This window comes from Podarcis vaucheri (assembly GCF_965113315.1).
Source record: "Podarcis vaucheri genome assembly, chromosome: 3".
Classification (NCBI taxonomy): Eukaryota; Metazoa; Chordata; class Lepidosauria; order Squamata; family Lacertidae; genus Podarcis; species Podarcis vaucheri.
This window is the reverse complement of record NC_138761.1, coordinates 106,792,598-106,812,513: the sequence shown is the minus strand read 5'-3', so window position 1 is coordinate 106,812,513 and position 19,916 is coordinate 106,792,598. Positions and strand designations below refer to the sequence as shown.

Here is a 19,916-nt window from a genome sequence, read left to right as displayed (position 1 = left end):
TCACATCAAGGGGAATGCAGTGACAGAGGAAAGGGAAGATCTTTGAGAGCAAGCGAGGCATGTGATGAATTGTCTGTACTTGGGAAATTGTCTTAAAATAGCTAATATTTTCCCCCACAAAAACCTCAGTGTGTCATGCAAGCACAGAACCTATTTATCTTCTTCTGCTTCATCTCAGAGGCAGCTGGCGCTGGACCATGGATCACTTGCTTTCTAAACACGGATTGGCTGAAAGCCACTGGGAATTCATTTAATTACTATTAGGTTTTTTTTATAAAAAAAATCTCCCCCAAGCCCCTCTACGCATTAAGTTAGGGAGTCTATTTCCCCCTTGAAGGCTTAGGGCAGTGGATGAAAAGCAAACATCATCAAACAATTAGGAGCATAGGAATTTGCCTTCTGCTGAGTTGCAACATAGTTCTGTCTGCTTTGGAATTGTCTACACTGACGTGCAATAGATCTCAATGATATCAGATAATAGCATATCCTCCAACATTTCTCTGATGAAAATAGGGACATCCTATTCAATTATTATTATTATTATTATTATTATTATTATTATTATTATTATTATTCCCTGCCCATCTGGCTGGGTTACCCTGGCCACATATAAAAACATAATAAAACATCAAACATTAATACTAACGATTTGATTCAATATAAAAAGTCACAATAACTTTGAAATAAACAACTTATACCAAACAAAGCAACATTCAACCATCCTTCAGAATCTAATAGAAAACAGTAAAATTAAACATCAGCAAATAATAATTAAACAGTTGGTGTTTGACTGTTAACCAGGGAAGAGCCATAGCTTATTAGAACAGCTAAAAATGTGACAAAACATTTGTTCAATAAAAACAATCCAAAATGGAAAAATGAATTTACACCAAAACAGAGAGCAGGCCCCAATGACTTCATTGCAGAAGATGGAACAGATGTTGTACCAATCAAGGATGGTTTTTGAATTTGATGCTGAGTACCAGTTCACTGGGTCCAGCGAATGGTTTGTGAGCATGCAGCACTACAGCACTGGTGTTGTGGCTTGCTAGACCAGCAAGGGTCTGATCCGTAAACGCTTCTGAGTTTTCAAAAAGAAAAGCCGTGTGCAAGTGTACATTGCCTCTGTGATTGCTTCTTCTCCATAGCTAAGTGGATCCTATGATAACATCTTAGAATGCAATTCTTCTTTGGCGATCACTCGTAGCCAAGTAAGATTGTCTTCCATGAATACGGTCTTAACAGTGTGTCCGTAGGTGACTGTGGAGGCCAATTCTGGATCCACACGTCCTTCCACAGTGGGGACATAGGTTTCTGGGCAGGAGTTGATTGCTGTGAGGGTTTGCCAAGCGTGCCTCCTCGTAGCACATTTCTCCATTTCCTGAGTTCGAGCATCTTCAAAGCCCATGACACTTTTGGTAAAGGCTGTTTTCCAACTGGAGTGCTCGCAGGCCAGTATTTCCCAGTTGTCAGTGTTTACCCTACATTTTTAAAGATTTGCCTTGAGAGAGTCTTTAAACCTCTTTTGTTGACCACCAGCATTACACTTTCCATTTTTAAGTTTGGAATAGAATAGTTGCTTTGGAAGAAGATAATCAGGCATCTGAACAACATGACCCGTCCAACGAAGTTGCTGTTGAAGAATCATTGCTTCGACACTGGTGATCTTTGCTTCTTCCAGTACAGTAGTGCCCCACAAGACGAATGCCTCGCAAGATGAAAAACCCGCTAGATGAAAGGGTTTTCCGTTTTTCGATGCGCTTCGCAAGACGAATTTCCCTATGGGCTTGCTTCACAAGACAAAAACGTCTTGCTAGTCTTGCGTTTTTTTTCGCTCCCCGCCCTTTTTCTAAGCTGCTAAGCTGCTAATAGCCTTTTAGCCGCTAAGCCACTAAGCCTTTAATAGCCGCTAAACCGCTAATAGCCACTAAACCGCTAATAGCGCTAATCCGCTAAGCAAAAATAGGGTTGCTTCGCAAGACGAAAAAACCGCTACATGAATAGACTCGCGGAATGGATTATTTTCATCTTGCAAGGCACCACTGTACACTGGAGTTAGTTTGCCTGTCTTCCCAAGTGATTTGTAAACATTTTCAGAGACACCGTAAACCCTTCTGAGTTTTCAGAAAGGAAAGCCGCATGCAAGTGTACATTGCCTCTGTGATGTGGTCGCTTCCTCCATAGCTATGTGGATCCTATGATAACATCTTAGAATGCAATTCTTCTTTGGCGATCACTTGTAGCCAAGTAAGATTGTCTTCCATGAACAAGGTCTTAACAGTGTGTCTGTAGGTGACTGTGGAGGCCAATCCTGGATCCACACGTCCTTCCACAGTGGGGACATAGGTTTCCGGGTGGGAGTTGGTAACAGTGAACCTATGCTAAGTGGATCCTATGATGCTGCTATAACATCTAAAAACCATGGGATTTTTAGAATGCAATACACAATACTGGCCAATTCTCACCAACACCTTCATTAACTATCATGGCTTGATGGTGCCCCCAAATACATTCAAAGTGTGAAGGGGTCAGATGTGCCTGATCGCTGAACATGGAGCCGTAAGACTAGGCTCCATAGGGCAACCTAAGTCTGTTAGTTCTGCTCTGTGCAATGTGTGAGCAGCAGCAGACTTTGGGCTTTAAAATTTCAGCAGCATCCTGTGCAGCGTCAAAGCTTGGCGCCCCCACCTCTCGCTTTCCGTTGCTCATCATTGTTGCGGTGGCCCCTGGGGTGCTCTCTCGGTTTGGCACCCGGTGTGGGCAAACCAGTCATGCTCCCCGAAATCCGCCTCTGGTGTGAGGCTGTGGCGGAGCCAACCATACATGTAAATTCTGCCTTTCCATGAGCTCATTCATTGCCCTGAACCATCCTCTGCCACACTGGATACATAATCTTCAATTACTCGAGATGGGAGACTGATAACTGCGCAAAGAGGGAAATAAAGGCATCCAGACTCCACACCCTTGCAAGGCAGACATGCTTCCCTGATCTACAGATTTTAACTTGGGGGCTCTAGAGCCTCAAGGCTTTCTCCGCGAGGGAGGTGGGGAGCCAGCAAAATGGTGCCAGGTGACTGTCGTTTATATGAGATTTAAACTTTACATCTCAACCTCTGAACTTCAAATCTCAAAAGTGTACACTTTGGTTTTCTGGCCCCAAGTCTAGCTCTTGAAAGAGTTGGATGGATCATTGATTCGCAAGTCCAAAAAGGGAATGAGGGGGAAAGAAAGCCTTGCTAATAAACATCCTGACAAGTGAAACAAAGCCCTCTTTTCATGGAGGAATCCAGCTGAGACATGCTACTATTTCCTCTTGAAAGGAGTATCAAAGAAAATATACACGGTAGATTAAAGGCAAGTACCTGCCTGCTTATGACAAACAGAGACTGAATGCTAATAAGCAGTTTCAGGAAAGGCAAAATTGAAGAACGTTTAGGGAGCGCACACACAAACACCTTTTTTCTCCAGGCCTCATGTGCAATTCTGTCTCTCTGCACCCAGATGCTGAGCACCTACTCCTGCCTTTCACAGGCATCCAGAAAAGATCTTTGGAAATCTCGCTCGAGTCCAAGCCTCACTTGGCAAATAGTTTAGCATGCTTGGTGGGGGGGTGGGGGAGAACCTCTCTAGTGACATGATAATGCTTTAGCATTGATAGCTTTGGATTTCATCTGGCAACCTTGTTATGTCTGCTTGCTTTGGTTGTGATATCTGGTGGGTTAGGGAAAGCTGTACAAAGGTGACATGTCGTTTAATTGAATTTTACATGTGTTGGCTTTCTTTCCAAAGTCGTTATTGGAAATCTGGCTTTTCTCTCCATCTCTGAGGTATGACATTTCTCCCCACACACTCCATTCTTCGGAGGGTTGCCATATGTCCTCTTTTTCATGATGGGAGTCGTCACAGAGATCCATAGTTAAAAGTAGAAGTCGGCAAATGTGTTCTCTTTTTACCTCTTCAAAATATGGCAACCCTACCAGGGGGACAAACAACAAAACAGAAAAAGCAGGACATTTTTTTGGTTAATGTTTTGTTTTCCTCACATAAGAGCAAAACTCAACAAATGAAAACCTTACCAACAGGGTGCTTTGATGTCTTCCCGAAATTAAAGATTCCCAAAAATCGTTTGCTAAGGATAGATTTGTTGCACATATAGGTCTGAGATGAAATTTTAAAAATTTACAATAATATAAAACTATTTAACTTCAAAACATACATCATAGACTCTGGGGAGATAATACCATGTTTGCAGTTCTTCTCCTTATTCCAATCTCCAGATGACCTTGGGCTAGTGCTGGGTTTCCCAGACTTGGGTCTCCAGCTGTTTTGGGACTACAACTCCCATCATCCTTAGCTAGCAGGACTAGTGGGCAGGGATGATGGGCATTGTAGTCCAAAAACAGCTGGTGAGCCAAGTCTGGGAAACACTGGCTCTCTCTCAGCTTTGTAACTAACCTCACTTGGCTGTTGTGAAGATAAAAGGGGAGGAGATGCAAGCATGCTGATTACAGTAATTTGGAAAAAGTACTGGCTGAAAAAGTGCTATCAAACTCCCTTTCATAGAAGGCTTTTCGTGGATCATCTTCTAACCTGAAGCAAAGGAGTTTCAGATTTCCTGATGGCTCTGGTCTTTCTCCAAAAGCATGATTCTAGCACAAGTTCAACTTTCTCCTCATGTGGGTTGAAGTTCCTGTTGCTTAAAATATGATTTGTCTAATCCCCAATCCATCACAATGATCGTCAGTGATAAACGATAAACATGCGTGTGAGCCTTACCTTGTTGACCTTCGTAAATCTCCTCTGAGAAAAGCCGTTCCTTTGTTAAGAAGTCAACAGATGCTAAGCCTTTTCAGCTGGATGTTGCCTAACCTCCCTTGCAACTTTCGCTAGTGCCTTGGTGCAAAAGATTGCTCCTTTCACTACCCAAACTTGGACATTTCTCTTCCAGTTGGTGGAGGGATAAGACCACTGGTCACCCCTGCAAACAGCGGACCATCTGCTTGCTAACACTGTGAAGGAAGGAACCCTGGTAGATGTAGAAAACTTTCACTGCCTTTTCAGTTATCCCGTAAATCAGTGGGTTGTATTCTTCACTCTTTATGGGTATGTTTAGCCTGGAAAAGAGGAGACTGAGAGGTGATGAGATAGCCATCTTCAAATATCTCAAGCGCTGTCACATGGAAGAGGGAACAGGCTTGTTTTCTCCTGCTCTAGAGGGCAGGACTTGAACCAATGGCTTCAAGTTACAAGAAAGAAAATGCCGACTAAACATCAGGAAGAACTTTCTGACAGTAAGAGATGTTTGGCAGTAGAAGAGTCTCCCTTGGGAGGTTCTCCTTCCTTGGAGGTTTTAAGCAGATGTTGGGTGGCCATCTGTCATGGATGCATTAGCTGAGATTCCTGGATTGCAAGGGGTTGGACTAGACTTGTAATACATAGCGGAGGCAGAAAGTGGGGTGCCCTCCCTAGGTTGTTGGACTACACTCCCCTTACCTTGGTGGTCAATGGGCAGGGATGATGGAAGTCGTAGCTCAACATCTGAATGGCACCACACTGGCTACCCTCCCAGGTGAGAAACGCAGCCCTTCTTAAAGCAGTGGATTCCTAACAAACACCATCCAGTTCCCAGCTGTTTACTTCTGCATGCCACCAAATATATCCTCTTAAAATAATAAGGTTGTCTCTAATTGGGTAGGGTGGCCTCATAAAGTCTGCTGGGTTTGTGAAGAAGAAGAAGAAGAAGAAGAAGAAGAAGAAGAAGAAGAAGAAGAAGAAGAAGAAGAAGAGTAGTTTGGATTTGATATCCCGCTTTATCACTACCCGAAGGAGTCTCAAAGCGGCTAACAATCTCCTTTCCCTTCCTCCCACACAACAAATACTCTGTGAGGTGAGTGGGACTGAGAGACTTCAGAGAAGTGTGACTGGCCCAAGGTCACCCAGCAGCTGCATGTGGAGGAGCGGGGAAGCGAACCCAGTTCCCCAGATTACGAGTCCACCGTTTTCAACCACTACACCACACTGGAATTTGCTTACATGAAGTTGTGAAGTCTTTAAGATGCCGCAAGACTCTTTGTTGCACAAATTTCCTACGTTTGTTTGCTATGTCTCTGATATTTGTCAGTTAATATTTTTAAGCACAAGACTCATAAATCTCAGGGTTGTGGGTGCAAGCCCCATGTTGGGCAAAAGATTTCTGCATTGCAGGGGGTTAGACCATATGCCCTTGTGGTCCCTTATAACTCTTCTACTTTATTTATTAAATTTGTATATGGCTCTTCATCCGAAGATCACAGTGCGGTCAGAGTTCCAATGTCATTAAAAGGCAAGGGAGTTCTGATGATCTACTCCAAAATAAATAAAATAAATCGCCATTTAATTTGAAAGGGCCAGCAATCCTCTCCGCACAGGTCGTGTGGAGCTGGGATGACTTGGGGTTCTTGTGTGACTCATCTCTATGAAAGTACAGTCATAGTCAAGACCTCACTGAGGATCAGACACAATACTGGCTGGGAACAGAGTCTGGGCTGGTGATCACTTCCCACAGCAAAACAGGCCACGGCAGAAAAAAAGTTGCACAATTTTTCAAGAGACTAATCCAGAAAGCTGCATCTTAGGGTAATGAGCTTCAGCATTACAGCTTGGGTGCAATTTTCCCATAGACGTGTTTTTACAGCTGTGGTTAATGTGTGACTAATCCTTACTGTGGAGTAAACCACATTACCACTCCTTAAAAAACTGGGAAACTTCGTTAGTATGTTGCGGGGGCGGGGGCAGGGGGGGATGGGAATAAACCGAAAGGGCAACTGCTGAAAATGTAAGATGATTCTCAATTATTTTTTACTGGTTTGAGCTGTGCATGTTTTATGATGAACTATTAGGTCTGGCTACAGTTACTTTATGACTATATATATATATATATCTCATGGAAGTAAAAGCAAGGAGAAGCCTTTGACTTACATATAAGCAAATGCCGACAAATATTAATGGCAGTAATAAAGTCAGCTTGCTTCTTGAGCTGACATTCCTTCAAATAATTACTAAATATTCAAGCTCTCTGGCCCTGCAAGCAGACCACCCAAAATTACTTTCCAAAATTATATTCCAAAATTACTACAGTGGAACCTCGGGTTAAGAACTTAAAATTCGTTCTGGAGGTCCATTCTTAACCTAAAACTGTTCTTAACCGGAGGTACCACTTTAGCTAAATGGGGCCTCCCACTGCCGCCATGTGATTTCTGTTCTCATCCTGAAGCAAAGTTCTTAACCTGAGGTACTATTTCTGGGTTAGCGGAGTCTGTAACCTGAAGCGTCTGTAACCCGAGGTACCACTGTGCTTTCTTTAGTGAAGTAAGGGGGCAGGGAGAGGGTTGGGGAACCCAACCTAGAACACATTCAATATCATCACTTTAGCATATAGGCATATAAAGCAAAAAAATCATTGAATTTGGATGGGACCACCAGGGTCATCTAGTCCAAGCCCCTGCAATGCAGGAATCTTTTTACCCTATGTGGACTTCAAAACCATGACCCTGAGATTAAGGGTCCTGTGCTCTACCCACTGAAGAAAAGTTTCAGTTCACATAAAAATCCAGCACCAGAAGGACTACCAAAATTAAAAAGAAACATACCACAGGACATTTCATCAATCTGGTGTCCTCCAGAAATTTTTGGCTATGACTCTCATCAACCCCAACCAGTATGCTGGAAGGGACTGGTGAGAATTGTCGCCCAAAACTTCTGAAAGGCACCAGGTTGGGAAAGGCTGTAACCAAAATGTTAACGGGGAACAAAGAAAGAAGCACCGAAACATCAACTACCAACAGTTATATATAAGGCCTGGAAACACATTTGCATATGCATATGCAAATGTATATTTGAGCTCCCGTTGCTCGGTCCCTGATCCTGCCAACCTAGCAGTTCGAAAGCATGTCAAAGTGCAAGTAGATAAATAGGTACCACTCCAGCGGGAAGGTAAAAGGCATTTCCGTGCACTGCTCTGGTTCGCCAGAAGCGGCTTAGTCATGCAGGCCACATGACCCGGAAGCTGTACGCTGGCTCCCTCGGCCAATAAAGCGAGATGAGCGCCACAACCCCAGAGTCATCCGCGACTGGACCTAATGGTCAAGGGTCCTTTTACCTTTACCTTTATACATTTGCATAAGTGTGGGCCCAGAATGCATGAGGGTGGAGGAGAACCAGACAGCTATGCTCTGACTGGTACCACCACATATTCATGACCTAAGATGTTTCACCACTCAGTTTGAGAATAAACAGACCATAACCAGGGGCAATTTACACAGCAAAGCGACACACAAGGTGTAGACAATGGTTTTAAGCAGATACACAACTCCAGCTTGGACATTTGTGCAGCCCTGCAGTGTAGACTCAATCAGGAACATTTGTTCCACAGTACAGAGTTGCCTGGGAAAGTTAAGTCAGGGATGCATAACCTGCCGGATTCCATCGTCCCTGACTCAAGACTTCTCAATCTAATCATATGTATGCTTCCTTTATTCCATTGAACTTATCCCTTCCAAGATATCTTGTAGACCCAGCAAACATTAAAATGAGGGTAGCCTTTACACAGGCAAGATTAAATGTCTCTCCACTAGCAGATTGGATGGGATGGCACAAAGGAATTTCTAAAAAGGACAGAGTCCGTGGTTGCAACTCTGTCAATAGAAGATACAATTCATGTGCTCCTTGAATGCCCTTTTTATAATCATCTTAGAAACGACTATATTTACACATTGTTAAGATCACAGAAGGAAAGGTAATCCTTCACAAAGACTTGTTTTTTGATGTCTGGTGTAGAGAAGTATATATCCTTCAGAATATCTAAATTTCTTGCTAAGGCTCTACAAATCTGGATGTATGGGAAATGATTTACCCTTTAAGGGTTAAGGAGCAGAAATGTACAGTGGTATCTTGGGTTACAGATGCTTCAGGTTACAGACTCCGCTAACCCAGATATAGTATCTCGGGTTAAGAACTTTGCTTCAGGATGAGAACAGAAATTGCGTGGCGGCAGCAGGAGGCCCCATTAGCTAAAGTGGTACCTCAGGTTAAGAACAGTTTCAGGTTAAGAACGGACCTCCAGAACGAATTAAGTTCTTAACCCGAGGTACCACTGTAAATCTCTATTATTACTTAGCATTTTCATGCGTATAACAGCTGTCTGCTAAAGCACAATAAACTGACTTGACTTGCTGTCTTGGACTGGTGGGTGCTGGAAGTCCAACAATGTCCGGAGGTCCCCAAGTCACCTACACCTGCAATGGGACAAGTGCATTTTGGGCAGGTGTTCTTCAAGAGAGCGGTTATGTTGATAAAGTAATTGCAGGACTCTTTTTCTAGCTAGTGGCTCAATAAAGCCTTCTACAGCACACCCAACTAACACCATCACACAGAGAGATATTTAAGAGCTCACACTGCTGATCTTTGTTACCCTAAATTTTGCCATAATTTTTTTTGCCATAAATTGAAAGTCACAATTAACCAATACTATGGACTCATAGTTTATTATCAAAGAGAAACGGGCAATGAGTGGTATAAATGCAGTTACTCTTCAACTACTAGAGATCACTCTGGACCAGAAGGGAACCACCAGACAATCTTAATTAAGGAATGCAACCCAGCTAGCCTTGTTGCAGCAAAGAATTTTGTTTACTACCCAAGAACACACGTACCAATGAAGAAGTGGTGCTTAGCAAGTAGTGCAAAGTTTTCCATGTGCAGAGGGAAAGTTGTTTTTCTGCAAGAAATGCTTCCAAGTTCAACCCCATGTGTTGCAAGCTCACTTAAAGCTTTAAGTCAGCAACTATCTACCACACAGTAGAAGGAAAAAACGTTTCATTGCAACTGTAGTGCTGTTAGGCTTGAAACACTGGAGGAGCATGGTTTTTTTCTCGTTACCTGCCCTGAACATACTTCCAGGTGGTAAATATATGCTCCTTTTGGTTGCTGTGCACTATTATACTGTTTTTATTTCATTTTTAACTAATTATTTATTTTAATGCTTTTATTTTTATTTTACTGTTGTAAGCCAACCCAAGGTCTGGGAGGCCTAAGGACAGCAAAGTGAATAATTTAAAATCTTGCTTATCTAAGATGCAACATGAAGCAATTTTACCCTCATTCCACATATACACATTTCCACTCCCCAAATCAAAGATGCAGAAAGCAGCCAAAATGGCCAATACAGCGAGTGGTACATTTTGTGTTTCCCCAACAGCACCACCACATACTCTGCTTTTGTAAATCCCTTTCATTTTTATTAGAAAGAAAATGTAGCGGAATACTTTGTAATTCAAGGCAGCAATTATCGTAAAACTGTAAAGTTGGAAGGGATCCTGAGGATCATCTAGTCCAAACCCCCCTGCAATGCCGCTGTCCAATATGGGGATTGGACCTGCAACCTTGGCATTATCAGAACAAGAGGAGTTTGGATTTGATCTCCCCTTTATCACTACCCTAAGGAGTCTCAAAGTGGCTAACAATCTCCTTTCCTTTCCTCCCCCACAACAAACACTCTGTGAGGTGAGTGGGGCTGAGAAACTTTGAAGGCTTTGAAGTCTCTGAACAGAGAAGTATGACTAGCCCAAGGTCACCCAGCAGCTGCATGTGGAGGAGCAGGGAAGCAAACCCAGTTCACCAGATTACGAGTCTACCGCTCTTAACCACTACACCACACTGGCTTACCAGCACCACACTCTAACCAGCTGAGCTACCCAGCAGATTCTAGGCATACTTACTGGTCTTATTGAACAGGTCAGCAGGTCTGTCTGTGCAGCAAATATAGCCAGGTCCAGGCTCCATGTGTTTCAGACCAGTTCTTCCATCTTCATAGCAGAGCAGTTGTCTGGATATAGACTGGTCGGGCAGTGTTTTGTGTGTCTCTCGGTCCCATTTTCCTGCCTTCATTGCCACTGACATTCTGCATGTTCAGTAGCAGCCAAAGCATAGCATGGACAACCTCTGGGCCTCCAGAAATTGCTGGACTATGATTTGCACCAACCCTGACTATTGGCTGCGCTGGCTGGGTTTGAGGGGAGTTGGTGTCCAAACACAACATCTGTAGGGCCAGACATTCCCAGCTCCAAATACTTTGCCAACACACTCTGAGGTTCAGGTGCCCAGGAGAATTAATAAGCCTTTGGTGAAGGGCAATAGAGACATCTTAAAGATAACAGTAAATGAAGTGGGCAAAACAAGACTGAATTCAGTACACAGAGCTGCAACTCTGTGTTCCCAGTGCATTTTTCTGAGGAAACAGCCTTGCAACTCAAAAGAAGAAGCTGAAAATAAAAATTTGGGTATGGACAGGTGGATCAGGTAATGACACGAAACAGCTTATTTTGGCAGACTGCCTTTTTATTGCATGTGTTCTGTTTGAGAAGTACAAAAAGAACCAACTGAAGGACTTGCATTTCAAAATTAGCAGTTTGCAAGTTACAGAATTCCAGTTTTTGCTCGACCGTTAAAAACGCACACGCCAATTTTATCACTCAAGTCTTGCCCAAACGAAGTGTGTATTCTAGATCCGAGAAAGGCAGTGATATCTTTTTTGTACATAAAAAAGGGACACACAGTCACTTAAAACCTCATTGTAAAAAGGTAGTTATGGGTAGCTGAGTTGTATTGAATGCAAGTCAGGAGTTGACAGCCTGGTTTCACATGCTGGGGGGAAAAAAGTATTTAGCCTATCAAAGATAAAGAGCTTTGTGGCAGTGATATACGGAAGGCACCAATTGTTTGGTTGAAAACTCACGATTATGCTTTATTTGAAAGGTTCTTACTTTACTGTATGTATTTACAGTGCCCTAGTGTCAACTCATTCTTCTGCCTACACTTTTTGCTAGAAACAGAAGCATCTTGCAAGCTAACAAGTGTAAATGGTGAAATAAAGAAGAGCCTAAACAGTGATGTATGTGGTTTTCCCCCCACCGCTAAAAAAAACCCCCAAAGCCTTTACCAAAAAAACACACAAAAAACTGTTCAGCAGAGAGATAATTCACATCCATGTCATCCTGTACATTACAGAAATCATATACCTAAACTTATTCTACACCATCTAGCTGTTTTTCAAGAGAGCTCCGCCTCCCTCCACACACAGTGTAACTTAACACACATTTAAATACTGCTTTGGAAGTGCTGACATTCACCGGTTTTGGTCCTATCGACACACATTCCCAACAGGACCCCCAACTTCACACTTTGGGCATGCAAGGGAGTTGAAGGCACCCTATCCATCTTTGACCTCCTCTTCTACACAGAACAGCTTCTGAAGACATTTGCTCTCCAAACTCTCTTAACGCTCTGACACAAGTTGGACCGAGATAAAAGCCAGCCACGCACATTAATAGATGCTAACTCCCTCAGGCTCTGCATGTTGAGCCTGCGCTCCCAGAACCTCGACTACAAAACGCCAGTCTAATATGATTCTAGTCCCTGGGACTTGGCAGCAACAGAAGCTCTCATCACCCCTTAACAGGCTCCGTCCTGTACGCTGAATGCCACACCCTGCATTTTAGGTACCGGGTGGCAGAGGGAGTTTGGAAATCCAGTGGAGAAGTAGCCACTATCCCAAAAATGCAATGCAGAAGAGGTAGATAACAAACGGTGGCTCCAGGACTACTATGTGGACCTGGAACACAGGGAATAAGGACAACACTACAGCCAGTAGGACCAGAAGTAACTGGAAAAGTGTGCACACCTCAATGCTTCCACCTCTATGTTCCCTCATATTACAAAGCACAGTGTATAAAATTTCTCCCACTAGAATTCCAGAGGAGTCATACGCCTAACTTTTAAGAACTCCATCTCTTTGGACAGACCTTTTAATTTGAGGGGGGTCTTCGTTCACACACCATTCAGCTGCAATAGAGTGACCGAGTGTTACCGTTGAAAAGGGGGTGGGAACATTGAAAGCCACATAATAACCAGTTTTATTATTATTATTTTTAAAAAAGAAAAGAACATTCTCTAATGCACACAGGGATGGCTACTAAGTGTTGGGGCGCCGAAATGTCTTTAGCATACAGACACGCACATTATACCTTACTAATTTCTTGGTGCATGTTCCTAGGACGTCAAGACTATATACAATCGGTTCCTTATCTTTTCCCCAGGAGTCCTTAGACTAAGGCTAAGGTTCCACTTTAAAGGTAATCTTTGTGCAAGAAAGCAGGTATGGTTTTAATTAATCCAGATTGACTTTGGAAAAATAGAGGCGTTCCCAATGGCAAGGAGGCAGAGGCTTAAGCTCAGTCCTATGGCTTTTAGTTCCCCCCACCCCTTTTTAAAACGCAGTGAGAACTCATGATGTCCAGGAGACATCCAAATGTCTTTTAAACTTTTTTTGTTCATGCGTAGAATTCTTCTTGTTTCTGTGGTTTCTGATAGCCTCCATTTGACTGTTTTGGCTCATCCAGTGAGTAGCTTCCTTCATCTTTTTTCTTCATTCTGTACAGCATGAACCCAACTAGGAATCCAGCAAACAGCAGACCTACTAGTCCGCCAGCGATGACCCCTGTGGAAAAAGCAAGTGCTGAGTTAGATGTATTCAGATTAGGAATAAACGAAGTGATAAAGTATTTTTTCCACACAAAAAACCCAGAAGCATTCCTGCTCGGAATCATGTCCTCAGAAATCAAGAAAACGTATAGACCACTCTTTACGTATGCCACCACAGCGGCAAGAATTCTCATAGCGAAGAATTGGAAAAGCAACATAATCCCCACCAAATCTGACTGGTTAGCTAAAACGATTGAATATTTACACTGTTCAAAAAGTTAATAAAGAATGGTTAATTCCTAAAGAATATCTTAAAAACTATATGGACAATGCAAATCTCCTAGCAGATTCAGACTAAATCTTGTAAATAGAGGGAAGATATGGTAAAATATGTATAAACAAGAGGAAACTGTGATATGCGTGTTGAGTTAAGATTGATAACAAAGCATTAAGAGGAAAGTGGAAAGTCAAATGTGTGTGGTGTGGTGTCCAATGTAAAGGTATGAGGGTAGGTATTGTATGAAATGTATGTACTGTGTATTGTGTAATATCTGTTGAGTTTTATGTCATTGATGTGTGATAACAATAAAGATTGTGTTTTTAAAAAAGATAAAGTATTTCCCCCCCCCCAGCAAACGTGGCCACCTCACTAAAAGGTAAAGGTAAAGGTACCCCTGCCCGTACGGGCCAGTCTTGCCAGACTCTAGGGTTGTGCGCCCATCTCACTCAAGAGGCCGTGGGCCAGCGCTGTCCGAAGACACTTCCGGGTCACGTGGCCAGCGTGACATCGCTGCTCTGGCGAACCAGAGCCGCACACGGAAACGCCGTTTACCTTCCCGCTGGTAAGCGGTCCCTATTTATCTACTTGCACCCGGAGGTGCTTTCGAACTGCTAGGTTGGCAGGCGCTGGGACCGAACGACGGGAGCGCACCCCGCCGGAGGGATTCGAACCGCCGACCTTTCGATCGGCAAGCCCTAGGCGCTGAGGCTTTTACCCACAGCGCCACCTGCGTCCCGGCCACCTCACTGCTCACCCCTAATTCTAGATCATTCATGAACAAGTTAAAAGAAACACAGGCCCCAATACCAATCCTTGAGGAACTCTACTTTCTACATCTCTCCATTTGGAGAACTATCCATGGCTACAAGCCATGATGGCTATGGTCTGCAACTGGAGGTGCAAACACTTCCAAATACTAGTTGCTGGAGACCACAGGAGGGGAGCATGTCCATGTATTCAGACCCTGCTTGAGTTTCCCACAGCCATCTGGTTGGCCCCACTGATGCTTCTTATGTTTCTCCAAGGGTGACCAACGCTTTGTAAAAAGAACAGCCAGCCAGAGGCATGCTACAAAGAGAGTTGTTTCTGTGGAATCTACAGTCTGGATCAGGGCTAGACAACATGATGCCCTCCAGATATGGTTTTGTCTATAAATTCCCATCACCTGCCATGCTGGTTGGGAACTGAGAACCCAACAAGGTCTGAGAGCCTACAGATTTCTGGTCCAGATGAAACAATCCAAGTGTCCAGCTTTGGGGGCTAATCTTTTTCCTCCAAGCTGCTAAGAATGGGGCATACGACAGTATTCTCCTTGAGCACAGCCTTCATGTTTAAGGTCCCGATCATGTGCCTTCTACACAAAGGCCCTGCTCACCCTCCACATGCTGGGGAAGCAAGAGTGGGAATGCACTAGTTGTGCTTAGGCTTTGCTATCTGTTGTCACAAAGCCGTATGGTAACTTCAACCCGTAAGATGCTTGCTGTAGTACTGGGTTGCCCTGGGCATAATTAGCCATACAGTGATGCCAATGTGAGCAGCTACTCTGCAGCAGCTGTTGAGGTTGTGACAAGTGTAGAGCTCCTCAAGTTCATACTGCGGCTTTGCTGTGCAGAAAACAGTATGGCAGCTCAGCAACAGTTGTCAACTGAGATAGTGCTAGAGGTTGCACAGTAAGTAGTTTAAACTAAGCAGGGGAAGAGAGAGAGGGAGAGAGAGATCATCTAGTTTCACGTACCTCCTAGAACTTCTTTCCTGTCCATTATTCCTTGGGCGGTTCCTGCAGATTTTGCATTCTTTGTTTCTGTATCTACTGATTTATCACCGGGCTGAGATCCCACTCCTAGTATTGAATTTTCTCCATGCAGATCAATTGAAAAGTCATCCTGCATAGAAGAACAATCACACCATTTTAAATTTCCCTTCCACAGACTCAGTGCATATATGTTGTTCACACAGCTACAAGAGTTTATGAGGCAGCGTTGCTACTCAAAGTTCTATCATGTGCTCAAAGTCTGCATTTAAACAGTCTGCAAGCTATAGCACAGGTCAATGGCAAAGCTGAAGGTCAATTAATTGCATTTCAGCGTAAGAGTTTAATTTATGTAGCAGCATGGTAAACAGCGTCTCGTTCTTACCTTACTTCCAGAACCATCCTCAATTAGGATGCCTCCATCATCGGGCAGAGAAGGGATTTCATTCTGGTCACCAGAGGATATTGTAGTGGGACTTGCAGTATCCAGACTTCTCTCACTAGTCGGCACAAAGTCCAAAGCAGGTGTTGCATCATCAGTGCTTGATGCTTGATGGACATCTTGGTAGACTTCTGCCTCAATGAAGTGTGTGCTAGAAATTTGCGACGTTGTGGTTCTGACTGTGGAAATGTGGTGAGTCGCTGGGATTCTAGTCGTTATGACTGGAGACCTTGTCGTTCCTTGTTCAGTAAATGAGTCCAGCTCATATTCTGTAGCTACTGCTGTGTTGTCGGTCACCATATCCATCAGTGGGACTAAAGGTATGCTTGTTTGGGATACAGTTCCTCCTGGATAGTCTTCTGTAGCGCTGTCTGTTTCCTGTACCTCAGGCTGCTTATATTCCGAGTCAGTTGAGGATTCGGGCAACGACGACATATTTGTTCTTCCTTGTAGTGGAACTTTTACGAAGGTTGCAGGATGGCCTGACAAAGAAACCGAAGCATCAGTATTCGTTTTAGTCAGTACACAGGAGGCCTCTAAAAACACATTACATTCTGTAAGAGGAAGCTCACCCAAGTGGTTCAGGAAGTCTGAGGAATCCCTATTTCTTCAATAGCCAATTCCCACCCCGTGGCCAGCTAATTATGATAGTGGTACCTCGGGTTAAGTACTTAATTCGTTCCAGATGTCCGTTCTTAACCTGAAACTGTTCTTAACCTGAAGCACCACTTTAGCTAATGGGGCCTCCCACTGCTGCCGCGCCACTGCTGTGCGATTTCTGTTCTCGTCCTGAAGCAAAGTTCTTAACCCGAGGTAATATTTCTGGGTTAGCGGAGTCTGTAACCTGAAGCATATGTAACCTGAAGCATTTGTAACCCGAGGTACCACTGTATAAGCTTAAAGAGTTAGAGCTGTTCAGAACCCAAGAGTTCAGGAAGCGCTTTGTTCACAGCTAAGCAAACACAGAAACAAGCTTACCTGCTCCAGAACCAGAAAAAGAGTCGTAATCATCACCAGATGAGTCCATGTCTTCAGGTGGGAAACTGATGTCTGCTGGTTGCTACAGAACAGAAAACAAAGTACATTTAGAATATTCTCCGTTGATTGTTTCCTGCACACATTACAAATCCTAGCAAAATGCCCATCGCTATGCTAGGTGGGATGCCATATAGAGGAATACTTTTTATTCTGCAAGGACTAAGGGTAGGGCGAGAGGATGTATGTATGTTTGTATCTGCAATACCCTTACAAACAAAGACAAACACCTACTGTACACATATAAACCCTGATAGATCCTTCTTGGCAAAGCCGGACCATTCAGTATTGAAAACAAAGGGCAGTTAGTTGCACTGTAAAGAACACTGCTTTATTCCACCTCCCTACTCCTTTCTGAATACAGTGGTGCCCCGCAAGACGAAATTAATTCGTTCCGCAAGTTTTGTCGTCTAGCGAATTTTTCGTCTTGCGAATCACGAAATCCCATAGGAATGCATTGAAAATCAATTAATGCGTTCCTATGGTCAAAAAAAGTCCAAACAAAGCCAAATTTGGTACAACAACAGTTTATTAACTGCTCTTTAAAGTCACACATACTGTAAAGAGCAGTTCAAAAATTGAAGGGAAAATAAATTAACTTTATAAACAAAACATGTCTTTGTTTTTAGACAAAGGAAACAAAGTCGCGAGACGTTTTCGTCTTGCGAAGCAAGCCCATAGGTGAAATTCGTCTTGCGAGGCAAATCGAAAATGGAAAAACCTTTCGTCTAGTGAGTTTTTTGTCTTGCGAGGCATTCGTCTTGCGAGGTACCACTGTATACCCATACTGTAAGCTACAAAAATGAAGCTTGCTTCACAGCCATAGTGAATAATAATTACATGCTGAACAGAGATTAGAAGAGCCACAGAGGAACTTATTATTATGATGATTCATTTTTGCATAGCAATAAGACATAAAGATTCAGAATTATGCAAGGCACACATGGAAGTTTTGTTTCCAATTTACACTCCTTTCTGCAATGTGTCTTTTAGACACTTACACAAGCAATACTGGAATCATTTCATTCCACTATTTGTTTAGCAAAGTACTGGCACTAGAGAAGAGATGCAATTAGTATAATTAAACAGATACACATGGTCATATAAGAAAGTAAGTAAGAGCAGGGGAAGGGACGCGGGTGGCGCTGTGGGTAAAAGCCTCAGCGCCTAGGGCTTGCCAATCGAAAGGTCGGCGGTTCGAATCCCCGCGGCGGGGTGCGCTCCCGTTGTTAGGTCCCAGCGCCTGCCAACCTAGCAGTTCGAAAGCACCCCCGGGTGCAAGTAGATAAATAGGTACCGCTTACCAGCGGGAAGGTAAACGGCGTTCCGTGTGCTGCGCTGGCTCGCCAGATGCAGCTTTGTCACGCTGGCCACGTGACCCGGAAGTGTCTCCGGACAGCGCTGGCCCCCGGCCTATAGATGTGAGATGGGCGCACAAACCCCAGAGTCTGTCAAGACTGGCCCGTACGGGCAGGGGTACCTTTACCTTTACCTTTAAGAGCAGGGGAAAAGTAAGAATTGGAAAATTTTAAGACCAACTTTCATTAGAAAAAAAATTGGTTTGCTAAGTAAAATGTTCTGATGCCCTAGAGAGTGATCTAATTTAGCAGGTTTACTTTCTTTGAAACAGAGAAGCTTGGCCAATATCATACTTGCAACTGACATCTTTTCATGTTTATGAAATGCGGGAGGGGGGTTGGATGTGGAAAAATAAAAGAACTGGAAACTTTTCTGCTCCGCATCACTGCCTGTGGGCCATGAAAAAGGCACACAGAAACTCTACTCTGATACTAGAGCTTGTGGTGAACGTGTTCAGAATACCCCTGAAGCCATTAAATTCTTTGGCTGCATTATATCAAATGTAGAAATTTGATTCTACATTCTTTTCAAGCCATTCGGCCAACTGAGAGCTCTCAACACAAACTTCCTTATCCAAAAAGAAGCCTACAATCTTTGATAAATGATGGTCTGTTTATTGGTGATGAGATCGAACAAGGGTTTTACTTGGGAGCATCAGATGAAATCCTTCCCCAAGTCCCTTTTCACAAAACACTGGACACTACAGAAGCACAACATGCCCTCGTTTGGGCAGACAGGTAAGGTAGGTAATGACAGCTTTTCGCATGTATTTTGGGCTCATCCTCTATCTAGAGTGCTTCAAGGCTGTTTTCTGCAAACCTTTAAGTTATATTCCCCTTTGTATGTGTGCCTATCTGCACTCTTTGCTACATCAAGATAAACACTCACAGAGAAAGAGACTTTCCCTGCAGGGCTATCTTATCTATATGGTTTGATTCCATTTCTCCATTGTGTTCCAGCTATGTCAGCATGCCTCTTAAGCATCCGTTCTACTGCTAAAGGAACAGCAGTTTTCCTGCCTTCAAGAGGATATCAAACTAGATTTAGAGCAGAGCTGGGGAACCTTTTCACTCTTGAGGGATGCATATCCTTCAGGCTATCCTGCCAGGGACTGCTGGAGCAAAAAGTGGGCAGAATTTGCAGCCCTGTGCTACTCTGTGCCATCGCTACTTCCCTCCTTCCCTCCGGCGCACAGTGAGAAAGAGGGTTCCCAGAGGGAAGTCAAAGTGGGCTTGCAGCATCTGGAGGGTCACATGAAATTAGGCTGGTTGGCAGTAGTGGAAAAAGGTTGCCCACTGGAGGGAAGAATCAGTTGGGATAAATGGTCACCAGCACCAAGACAGATGATCCTATCTGCATGAAGTTGCTTCCATACAAACACAGTTAACAGTCTTGGCGGTTCTGGATGTCACGCTTGGCTCTCCTCAAATAGGATTTTTGCATCACATCCCACATAGTTGTTCCACATCACAGACCCTGCGTGTCAATGCACAGCCTCTGAAATAGCATTTTGTCTCTTTCACATACCTCCACTG

At 43.6% G+C, this 19,916-nt stretch overlaps 1 protein-coding gene across 1 annotated transcript in view; it reads right to left on the bottom strand.

The window, feature by feature from the left end:
• Positions 1-11,352: 11,352 nt before the first annotated feature.
• Positions 11,353-19,916, bottom strand: part of SDC1 (syndecan 1) — a 33,461-nt gene continuing 24,897 nt past the window's right edge. The window contains exons 2-5 of the mRNA XM_082215636.1: positions 16,966-17,047; positions 15,931-16,469; positions 15,531-15,678; positions 11,353-13,531 (exon numbers count right to left, since the gene is read on the bottom strand). Of these exons, the coding sequence (XP_082071762.1) occupies positions 13,365-13,531; positions 15,531-15,678; positions 15,931-16,469; positions 16,966-17,047 (936 nt within the window). The 3' untranslated portion in view covers positions 11,353-13,364. The remainder of the gene's footprint in view (positions 13,532-15,530; positions 15,679-15,930; positions 16,470-16,965; positions 17,048-19,916) is intronic.